Source organism: Echeneis naucrates, chromosome 18, assembly GCF_900963305.1.
Source record: "Echeneis naucrates chromosome 18, fEcheNa1.1, whole genome shotgun sequence".
Lineage (NCBI taxonomy): Eukaryota > Metazoa > Chordata > Actinopteri > Carangiformes > Echeneidae > Echeneis > Echeneis naucrates.
The window spans coordinates 15,084,174-15,096,253 of NC_042528.1; the positions used below are offsets into that span (position 1 = coordinate 15,084,174).

Here is a 12,080-nt window from a genome sequence, read left to right on the forward strand (position 1 = left end):
GTGCATCGATGGGTAGGCTTACCAAGCCTGGAGATGCTGACCCTCTTAATATGTCCGTTCTATTTCTCCACTGTGTTAACATTTCCCCCACCATCAGCATCAAGATAGCAGCGGAGCAGATAGCCGAGGATGCTAATGCCATGATACTAACCCACGCCAAGTCCCTGTGCTCCAGTGTTTACTTTGTGGAATTTCAACTCATGTAGACTGGACACTGTACTACCATAATTTCAGCAGTACATGTGGATATTTCTATGAGGAATGGAAAAATTTTAGACATGTGTTACGGTAACATTACTGACTTCAGCACTGCTTTCAATATAATAAAAAAGCACCTGATGATCCAGACTTCCTAAATGACAAGCTGCAAGCAGTGCAAGTGAGCACAACCATATTATCACTGATCACAATCAACACCGGAGCTTCACAGGTCCAGCTTCAAGTCCATTTCACTACAATCTCTATACCAATGAATGCACCATCCCATTACCCACTACCACATACCTCAAATACTCAGTCAACACAACTATCTTTGCCCTGCTTATAGAACAACTCTGTCCAGTGCACATTTTATCCAGTGGTGTGAGGATAATCATTCCCATTTTAATGCCACCAAACCAAGGAATTAATAATCAATCCCCCTTCAGCATCCTATGCTCATCTACAACCAAGCAGTGGAAATAGTTGACAGTTTTAAATACCTTGGGGTAACATTGGATAATCAACAAATTTTTGACCAGCACACCAGTGACATTTAGAAAAGGAGCCATCAAATACTATCAGCCATCCCCAAACTTAAAGGACTCTCTGTTGCCACCGCACAACTCCTCCTGCTAATGCAGCATGATTCAATCCATTCTCCTGTACTGTTCCACCTGCTTTTTCAACATAATGTTTATTAGAAACAAGGCCAAATCCATACGCATAACCACCACAGCTTCAAAAATAATTGGTCTCCCCACACCCAACCTAACTGACCTAAACAACTGGGCCATTACACGCATTGCAATTTCCATAGACGGGACATTACACATCCATTAAACATCCACCTTATCCCACTCCCCTCAGGACGCAGACACAGAGCACTGAATTTGCAGAACGGCCCACTTCGTTAAAAGCCTGATCCCTGCTATTATAGCAGCCCTGAACAAAAGGCTTTGCTGAACAGTGTGAACTTGCTTGGTCGTCTTTTATTGCGTCCCAAATGTATGCTTTTGTTCTTGTGTTTCTGTGTTTTCTTGTTGATGTTGTACATTCAATGAAGACAGTGCTGTGAAAAAGAATTCCCCCAAGGGGACAATGAAGTCCAAGGTCTCAATTCCTTGGCAGTTTTTCTGTCTCTGGTGCTATGTTCCTTTCAGCCATGCTGCATCCTCCATTTGCCTCTTGACCAGACCTCCTTTTAACTGTTTGTTTTCAACATGCAAAAGGAAGAAAATACTTTATTTTTGTACTTTATTTAAGAAGCCAACCCTGGACACTTTAAACAGTAGCCTTGTATTTGGATTTATGAAGTTTGCAAAATTAAATTGGTTGGTTACTTTTGTTTTTGTTCTTCGTTGAACATGACTGTATCATTTACAAGATGTTGCAAACTTGAACTAGTTCACCCTCTCTACATACAGGAGTCCCAGATCAGGCGGATCTATAGCACAATGATCAACCAGAAACTACATGAGTTTAAGGAGGAGATGAAGCCCATTGGAGAGGTTCTGGTTCAGGCCACATTGGAACTGTATTATGATGTTACTGCTCAATTTCTTCCCACTCCTTCCAAAATACACTACCTCTTCAACCTTAGGGATATATCTAAGGTAGACAAGAACACATACACTGTAAATAGGCTTGATTGACAAATATATTTGTATATACTACCTAAAACATGTTTTTAAGAAAATCCAACAAGAGCGTGGAAGTTCAAAGGAACTTCAACTTAGTAAAGCTCCTTACATATTCAAAACAATGGTTCGTCAAAATGTTATGAGTCTGTTTTTCCTGTTGATAGATATTTCAGGGTCTACTTAGATCTCACCCAGACTTCCACGATACCAAAAACATCACCCGATTGTGGATCCATGAGTGCTTCAGGTAAGTACGGACATGGTTTTCACCAAATCTTTAACCTTCTCGCAGTCAAATAGCATATCCAACTCATGCCATAAATTATCATTATATCTCATCTAAAGCCTAGAATATTATACATACAATTGTAAAATAAAGCATTCAACTATATTTATAAAGCATGCAGCATTGGCAACAATATTTGTTTTCTATGTTCTGATGGTGATTTCAGGGTTTTCTCAGACCGGCTAATAGATCACAAGGACATGGAGGCCTTTGTTGCATTGTTGGAAGAAAGACTTGGCTCCTCCTTTGACCTCACATTCAACAGCATTTGCCCTAACAAACAGCCACCAATATTTGGTACACTTACTACTTTACACACACATACAGGACAGGCACACAGCAATGTCATTGTCACACTGTGAAGTATGAAGTGAAAATATGCTCTTGCAGATAATGAAATTTGATTGGTAATGGACTTTGATTTAAGCATTATTAAGCACCATGCAATTGGTAATGATTTGAATGTTTTTATTTGTTCGTTTTAATTTTTTGTGGGTGTGTGCGTGTGTCAGGTGACTTTCTGAGTGAATCTCATATATATGAGGACCTAGTGGACATGAAGAGTCTCAAGAAATACATGGAAACCCAGCTGACCGACTACAACCTGACACTTGGAGCAGTTCCTTTGAGCCTGGTGCTCTTCCAAGATGCCATAAAACACAGTATGTTTAAGTACACAGCACACACAACAAACAAAGATATATTTGTTCTCTCAAGAATCTCAAGAATCAATGATTGTATAAGCTCTTTTAAAAACACAATACTTGCAAAGATCAGGGCAGACTGGGTGGATGAGTTGGGGGAGGACTAGGAAGAAGACATTTCGAACAGCACTCTACAATGAGTGAATAACAGTACTTCCTGCACAAAATTAAGCATAATACAATCCAAGGTTTGACACTGCACTTACTATTCCAAACCAAAAATACCCTACACAGCAAGCTGTGACAAGTGTTGGAACACTCCTGCCAGTTTAACTCATATGTCTTGGTCATGCCCAGTCCAGACTATTACTGGTCTGTGATCTTTAAAACACTGAAAAACGTATATACATAATTGCTTTCACAATGCTGCTTGTACGCAGAAGAATATTACTACATTGGAAATCTAAAAACCCACCAAATGCATCTTTGTGGCTGAGAGACCTTATGCAGTTTATACAATTAGAGAAAATAAAGTACACACTCAGGGGGTCCATAGACAAATTTTCTTATATACTTAAACAGACTTAAGATTGTGCCCACTTAATACCAATTAGCAGCATTTTTAATAACAACACAACACAGCTTCAATAACAATAAACCTATGTTGTGTTGTCTTTCCTCCTCTGGGTGAGTTCCAGGTGGGAGGGAGGAGTGGGTGGTTGAGTTTTTACTTGCATGTACACATGAAGAAATAGGGGAAGTTAATAATCATGTTAAAATGTATGAGTGTTGTCCTGGGTTCCTCTCCTGTTCCATTGATGCTCAATAAAAAAATGCATGGCAAAAATAAATAAATAAATAAATGGACAATGCATTGTCATATTCTGCCCAGCCCATTGAACTGATCTGGACGCATTTGACAATTCCTCTCCACACAGTACCATCTGTGCTACACATCATTACAAATCAATACCAGTGCATTACTATAGAAGCAAGATGCCCTGACTCTAATTTGTATGTAGTAGCGTTAATAGTAATGTTTCAGCAATCCTAGCAATTTAACAAGTGGATAAAAAAAGCAAGATGTGAACACTAGATCATGATAGTCTGTGTTCCCTCCACAGTAACCCGTATCGTACGTGTGATCAGTCAGCTAAGGGGCAACATGATGCTGGTTGGTGTTGGAGGCTCTGGTAGACAGAGCCTGTCCAAGATGGCTGCCTTTATTTGCAAATACCAGGTTTTTCAGGTGGAAGTCACCAAGCAGTACTGTAAACAGGAGTTTCGAGAAGGTGAGATCAAGCACTGTTCTGTTACATGACAGAAGCCACTTGCTTTTACTTTGCATCCTATTGTTTGGAAATTATGGAGAAATTACAACAACACTGACTTTTTTCTTAATGTTTAGTGAGAAGCATATCGTGCTTCTGGCTGATTCATCTGAATACAGTCTTTGAATTGTCACTATACAGTCTATTGAATAGGCTTTTCTCTGTTTGCTTTTAGACATCAAGAAACTGTACCGCTTGACTGGTGTGGACAATAAGTCCACAGTTTTCCTGTTCAATGACACCCAGATTATAGATAAGTCATTTCTAGACGACATCAATAACATCATGAGCTCTGGAGAGGTGCCTAACCTCTACAAGCGGGATGAATTTCTTGAGGTCTGTATCATACTTTTCTGGTCTGTTTTCATGTCAGTTGCATGCTTGCAATACATATATTTCATAAAGTCAACAGGCAACACATAGGTGATTATTTTACACCTAAGGTATTGAAGAAGGTAACCTAGATGGAGGTTTTCACCTGCTAACTATACAAATTAAAAGTGTAATTGATTTGATCATCAAAACACAGCTTATGTGACTAAATTCTTCATACAAGAATTTTGTTTTTGCGTTTTAATAATAATCCTCCAAGAATGAGTGAAGGTTTCCAAATCTTCTAAAATGACATACCACTTCCAATATGTGTTTCAATTTTACTACAAGATAAGCTGCCTGTTGAGCTAGATATCTAAATAGTTTATAACAAATTTTCCAATTTTCTTTACATGGAACTCTATTTGTAGATATGCAATGCTCTGTCAGAATCTGCCAGGAAAGACAAAGTGGTAGAGACTCCTGACTCCTTGTTCAGCTACCTGGTAGAGCGTGTCAGAAACAACCTGCACATAGTACTCTGTATGAGCCCAGTGGGAGACGCCTTCAGGTAGATACTGATACTTTTTTCTGCAACACAGTTTCGTATATTATTATCCTTCTTTCACAATTTACCTTCTTCCAAGTTTATGTATAGTAGTATAAATCTATAAACTATAAATCACATTGTAGTCCAAATAGAATGAGGAGCCTCAATGCTCTAGCAAATGTACACAGACTGTACTGGAGCAGGAATTGCATTAAACAAGGAATATACATTTTGTGTAATTTGGCACACAAAGTTCTTTTTCCGAAAAAAAAAAAAAAAAAAAAAAAAAAGTCCCCTCAAAGCACTGATTGCCTGGCCTTAATTAATGGCAAAGGATTGTGGTCACACATGATGGTGCTAATTAGACTGGCAGACAAAACTTTAAAAAAAATTGCTTTTTGCAAACAGGAACCATATTCTGCAGTACCCAGCACTTGCCAGCTGTACTACCATTGACTGGTTCTGTGAGTGGCCCAAAGATGGTCTGCTGGAGGTAGCTGAGAGGTATTTGGATGGAATGGACCTGGGCTCCCTGGAGGGGGTGAGGCATTCACACACAGATGTGGGCACTTGATTTTATGTATTTAAACCAGTGCCCTTCTTCAATTATGGCAAATTCTGAGTTAACTTCTGACTGTAATGTCAGCTTTTCAGTCAGAAAGAGAAATGAGTGAAATGAGTGAGGATGGCACCCAAATGATGCCCAAATGATGAAAAGAGTGCTTTAATTTTTTCAGTTTTTCACATCATCAGCTATGAATTTGGCGTTCGGAATTCTCTTCCACAAATTGCATTTTCCTGCCTGGCTTTAAAACTCAACCTCATTCACAGTGGGTTTTCCAATGATTTTCTGCAGGATTTGTTTAAATTTTCATTTTAGTCACCTTGAAATGTTTACATTAAAACAGCAGGTTGCATGTCATTGTGCAGCATTTCTTTCCTACACATGTTAGGAAAGACTTGATGCACAGCTCTCAAATGTTCTCAAACGTCCCAGAAACTTAAAACATGAATCACTTCAGCTTTGAACTGCGTATAACTCTGCTCAGGATATCAATCCTGCATAACTGAATATGAATTAAGTACTTACACTGCCTGATGTTACAGATCCAGACAAAGGTTGCCAACATCTTTGTGAACATACACCAATCAGCAGCAAAGACCTCCCAGAGAATGAAGTTGGAGTTAAGAAGACATAATTATGTGACACCCACAAACTACCTGGAGCTGGTATCTGGATATAAGAAGTATGCACACAACTTTTTCGTTGCTCTTGCTCTTTTTGTCTCAATATCTTGTGCCTTTTGAAGGCTTCAAGTCTAAGTGTACACACATGAAGTGTAAACATTTGCAACCTGTGGTGGCAATTTTCTATTTCCAAGGTAAGAGAATGAACATGCTCAATATGGCCATGAAAGATTTAATACAAACAAACATTAAACAAAACACAACTAAGATTACAACATCAAGACAATCACAAGAAAAGAAACAAGTCAGAGTCGTATCTGAGTCAGCTGAGCAAGGACAGAGTTCTTTCCCCCAAGTGGATTAAAGAAGTCTGACAATTACCCTGAGACTTGAGTATAGCTTTATACATCTAACCTCTGGGGAGTGCAAATGGTGTTGATAGTCCTTTGTCAACTGTTTCATTATGTGCTTTCACGTTCATGACCTCAAGTGCCAAATGCCACGTCCTGACTATTTCTACAGGACCTTCACAAATGAGGTCTTCAACGACCAGGCTAATCAGTTAAAGATGTCAGTCAGGAGCTTTTTGTCATCTTGACAAACATACACACACTGATCTAGAAAGGAAACCAGGCCTGTTCAGAACAGAGCATCAGTGACACAAATTCACAAAAATTCAAACCATCACATAATAGACCTGTGAAATTGTAGACTATCCCCTGATTACTTTCAGATTCACCATCAGTTTCAAAGTCTTTGACTTCCAACATTTTTCATGCTAGACATCATTATTGGAGGAGTGAACTGTCTGCAGCTCAGAAATAATTAAAGGTATCGTCATTAGCATGATGAATGCTGATGGTAAGAATATGTCTTTATCCATTTTCCATTGAAACGTTTTGTGAGGATGCCAAAATCTCGATCCTTCCATTGTTTGGCAGTGGCTTATCACCTACATTACCACAAACGATCACACCTATGGATTACTTTTATCAAAGCTCAGAGTGTGGGCAGAGCCCGATTTGCACTCCTCCCCTCTCACCGAGGTGTAAGCTATCTAGGTGATGTGATCGATTACTCACCGCTGGTGGTGATAGGCCCTCTGCACAGCTGTCACTTGTTGGAGCTTGACTCGCTACTGGATGAAGGCACTATTTCATCGTTCTCTCTTAGCTGGGAGCAGCATCTCTCTTCTTTCAAAGCAGACACTGCTTTAGGTAACAAAATGGCATCCAGGAGAGCTGAAAGAAAAGTGTGATGTGAAATAGGTTTACCAGCTAATGTTAAAAACCTTCTGTGTTTCCATAGAGATCCAAAATTATGGACACCACCAAATGCATTACGAGATTCAATATAAATATTCACCGTTTCTTCTGCCAACTTACACACTACTGTCAGTGCTACCAGTTCTGCTGCCTGCAAAGATAAATTGGGCAGACGTCTACCACTAACAAGTACCTCATCTAATGTAACCACTGCAAATCCAACCTGCCTGCTGGGATGGGATGCGGAACCATCAACAACTCAAGATTTGTTTTTTCCCTGAGGCATGTCCAACAAATCAGGCCTTGCAGCACATGCTTGCTGTAAATCTTCAACACATTCATGTGGTTCACCATCTTTAACAGTAGGAAGAAATGTTGCTGGGTTAAGGACATTGCAACATTTCACAGTAACATTAGGCATTTCCAACTAGGTTGTGTGATACCTGAGCCACCTCTGAGCAGAGAGGTTTGAGGTCTTCTGAGCATGCAGTATGTGGGCTACTGCATGCAGGACCATGAGTGACACATCAAAATGCCCAGCAATGTCACGTGACCCCAATATAGCTTTCTCAGCTGTTGCCACAGCTCACAAACAAAGAGGAAGACCTGCTGCTACAGGGTCTAGTTTTCAAGAAAAGTAGACAACAGGTCCAAGTTTCCCTCTGTCAGGCTGACACAACACTGTTGTCATATAGCAGTCTTTCTGGTCCAAACAGTGTAAACAGTAAGTCAGATCAGGGCAGGCCCAAAGTCGGGGCCCAAGTATGAGAAGTTTAAGTCATCAAAAGCTTTTTCAGCTTCTAGAGTCCAAGTCGGTCTGTCATGTGCGCCAAGAGCTTTACCATGGACCATAACTTGGAATACACTGTCTGCAGTATGAAGTCATCCCCAAGAAACTTGCCATTAATGTGTCGACCCTGACACAACAAGGAATGACTCAAATGAACCACAAAAAGATGTATTTAAATACAAATCACTCTCAATGGAGGATCAAAAAACTGTTCTCAAAGACTAGAAACTTGACATCACGCTTTACAGGACAAACAAGACGAAATGGCACGAGACAAAGAATATTTATACAAAGGGGTGAACATGAACATGACCCCCTCTAGGGATGACCATGATGGCCCAGGAGACTTTGGATGACAGGCATTAAAGTCCCTAATCAGGCTTTTGTCAATGCTTGTAGGGAGGAGTCGGCTGTCTGTGCTTATCTGCTGTTGCCTTCATCCTAGCTGAGCTCTGGAGGAGGATCTGGAGTGCTGGCCCACATCCGATGACATTGTCTGACCATGGCGTGAGCCAAAGGGACAGTGACCTCCTTCTCACTGGTGGGGAACTGGGGAGGCTGGTAGCCGTTGACACACTGGAAAGGTGAAAGCCCTCTGGCTGATGAGGGAAGGGTATTGTGGGCATATTCCAGGGGGAAGTTCAGGCTTGTTCTTCCTCACTGTCCCTACCATGGTGAGCTTTCTTTTCAGCAGCTCCTGACCAAGAGCATATGATGTGAAGAAGTTGTCACATGTGATATTATGTCCTTGGAGACCGGTTGTCATGTCCAGCACAACACGCATGCCCTGGTTTTTTTCGCCCCTTCCAGTACTGGGTTTCCCCATGTATACCTGCATATTCCAGGCATAGCTGCTCCTGGCGTCACATGCTGCCCAGATCTTTATTCCATATTTCCCTCATTTGCTTGGAATGTACACCTTGAAGGAACAGTGATCTCTGAAAGGAACCAGGCGCTCATCAACTGTCACGTCAGGGCCTGGATTGTACATAAGTGGTAGGCACTCCACCCACATGTCCCAAATGTTCCTGATGACAGCCAGTTTGTCATTTCGCCAGTGGACGGGTCGTGTATCTGTGTTATCAAATTGAACAATTCTTGAAAGGACATGAAACTGTTGTAAGGACATAGTTGCCCGGAATATAGGCCTCCCAGACTCTGCATCCCACAGACTTTTTGTAGCCTCTTGTTTGAGCGATATACTCATAACGATATACTAGCTAAAATCAACAGACCTATGTAGGCTTGGAGGTCTACCAGGTCGATTTCTCTCCAGGTGTCCCCAAACATACGCTTCCCCTCCAGGTTTGTCATCTCGAGTATAATTCCCTCAATGGACTCTGGTAAAAAGAGTTGGAACCTGGACACGAGATGTCGCATACTGTGTTGGCCCTGGCATCACCTTTATGATGTTTTCCACTCTTGCTCTACTTCCTCTGTCCTGGGGGGATGAAGACCAGAGCAAGTGTCCACTATTGGACTGGAATGTCTCCTCGGGTGCCTCTCCCTCTCCATCTTTTGACTGGTCAGGCTCCTGGTTTCTCCCCCATTTAGCTCTCACTGCTGTTTTCCAGATTGTTCCCCTGCCCAGGCACAACTTTCCAGGGTTTATCTCCGGATGGATTCCCTGTTGTCGACCCTGCCTGGTTTAGATTCCTGCCTCTTGTCATAGTCCCATTTCTGCCTGTTGCTACTCTTCTTTCTGACAATCCATGGAAATAGGAAAAGGAGACCTGGATTGGACTGATTCCCCTCTTTGGATCAGGAAATCAACGCATTGAAGGCATCCTAATTTAGTGCTAAATGTTTTCTTGCTTCACCACGGCAGGGCATCTATCACCCACAGTCATTTGATCTACCTGTACAGGTCGGATGTACTGGTTCCACTGGTGTTATAATGAGATGTGGGTAATCTGAGCCAGTGAGGAGAACAGGGTGAACAGCTGTAGTAGGTTGCAAAGGGAGCCCCTTTCGGTGACGGTAATGCTGCTGCAGAGCTTTGACTGGGTGAGTGTGTTCAGCAAGTCCCAGCTGCCTGCCTGTAAAGGCCTGTGGTGGCAAAAAGTTGACTCACTCACACCCATACTGTGGTGTGATGTTACACATTTGATCTAACATGAAAAATTATGTGCTGGACAAAATACATGAGGGCCACCATGGGGTGGTGAAATGGAGAGAACATGCTGGTCAGACAGTGTGGTGGCCTTAACTTAGCAATCAGATAAATCAGTCCTCAAATGCAACAAATGCATTAAAGAAAGAGCAAACTCTAAAGAACCTCTGATGCCAACCAAACTCCCTGGCAGGCCCTGGCAAAATCTGGGTGCAGCTCTGTTCACTCTGAGTGACAGTACCTATTTGCTAGTGGTAGATTATTTCTCCACATATGTGGAAATAGCCCAGCAGATTGTCCATCTGTTTGCACGACACGGCATCCCAGAGACAATGGGGGACAGTGGCCCACAATTTTCTGCATATTAAATAAAAAAAATAAAAAAAATTCTAATTAAATCGTTTGCGGCTGATTATGGATTTGAACAAGTCACCAGCAGCCCAAAATACCCCCAGAGTAACGGCGAGGCAGAGCACGCTGGTCAAAAATCTTCTTAAAAAGGTCAAACCCCCTTATTGTGCCTTTCTGGCTTATAGGGCAACACCTTTGAGCTCTGAGTAACGCGACAGCCCTGCCCAGTTACTCATGGGACATTGCCTGCACACCACATTGCTTTCTCTTCCAGAGACACTGCAACCAGCTCTGCCAGATCTACTCACACTCCATGTAAAGTGCCTTGATGTAACTTTGTAATGATTTGGCGCTATACAAATAAATCTGATTTGATTTAATTTGATCCAGGAGAAGGAGAAAAGATAGATAAATTCAAAATGTTTCAATAGAAGGCACAGAGCAAGAGATTTTACCAAACTGTCACCTGGAGACCCTGTTTGGATTTTTGTTACAAGACCACAAGGCACAGTGACATCACTACATCGCAGACCACAATAACATCTGTTCAGTGGACCACAAGGGACACTGCGGAGGAATCGTTACCATCTTGTGCCAGTGCCAGAGTCTCAGGATGAGAAACACCAAGAGCATGACTTTGTGAACATCTCAGAGCATGCCTTGTGTCATGAGAACAAGGTTAGGAAGAGAAATAATAAAACCAAGGAGACTTAACCTGTGAGACTGTAAAAGAAAAATAAAGTTTATTAGTTGAGTTAAGTCGTTCATAAATATGGTTTATAAGTTTCAAGTTTAAAATGATCACAGCGCCATATGAGCCAATTTGACAAAAAAGTAGAAGATAGTTCAAAGAAAGTGTGGACTGAAAATGTTTTGTGTTTTAATTGAATTTATTAGAAGCCACAGCTAAGGTTAACTTTGAACTTAAAGTAAGGGGAATGTGGTGTTATGTTATCCATTAGACATTTGGCCTGGCAATGTCATCATGGGGAACATTTGTAGGTAACACACATACGACTGTATGAACAGTCAGTCCTCAAAACATAGTTATTATAGTGTTCTTGAAAAGGGTCATTATTGTCAGAATTGTTTGAACCATCTGTCTTACTGAGAAATAACTATCTTGGAGTCTCTTTGTTTAAGGTGCACTTAGTTCGTAACTGCTCTGTGTCTGACAATGCTATCACGGGATTACGCAAGCATCTTATGTTTACATGAACATACACATACAGTAACCTAGCAGAACAGTTAAATGTCTGAATTTTCCATCACAGGCCCCACTGATTTGATAGAATTTGTTGGGTTGGTGAGATGAAGAAGGATATGGCTGCCCCTTGAAGAGTCTGTAGCTCCTCGCTTTAAGGTGCAGAGGGGAAAGTCTTTGGGCTGTCCTTCCAGTCCCAGTTTTT

At 41.4% G+C, this 12,080-nt stretch overlaps 1 protein-coding gene across 1 annotated transcript in view; it reads left to right on the top strand.

Moving 5' to 3' along the window:
* dnah2 (dynein, axonemal, heavy chain 2) overlaps nucleotides 1-12,080 on the top strand; it is a 100,719-nt gene that overhangs the window by 45,525 nt on the left and 43,114 nt on the right. Inside the window, exons 51-59 of the mRNA XM_029525894.1 lie at nucleotides 1,626-1,814; nucleotides 2,006-2,088; nucleotides 2,294-2,424; nucleotides 2,640-2,789; nucleotides 3,896-4,063; nucleotides 4,278-4,438; nucleotides 4,846-4,985; nucleotides 5,373-5,505; nucleotides 6,072-6,211. Coding sequence (XP_029381754.1) covers nucleotides 1,626-1,814; nucleotides 2,006-2,088; nucleotides 2,294-2,424; nucleotides 2,640-2,789; nucleotides 3,896-4,063; nucleotides 4,278-4,438; nucleotides 4,846-4,985; nucleotides 5,373-5,505; nucleotides 6,072-6,211 — 1,295 coding nt within the window. The remainder of the gene's footprint in view (nucleotides 1-1,625; nucleotides 1,815-2,005; nucleotides 2,089-2,293; nucleotides 2,425-2,639; nucleotides 2,790-3,895; nucleotides 4,064-4,277; nucleotides 4,439-4,845; nucleotides 4,986-5,372; nucleotides 5,506-6,071; nucleotides 6,212-12,080) is intronic.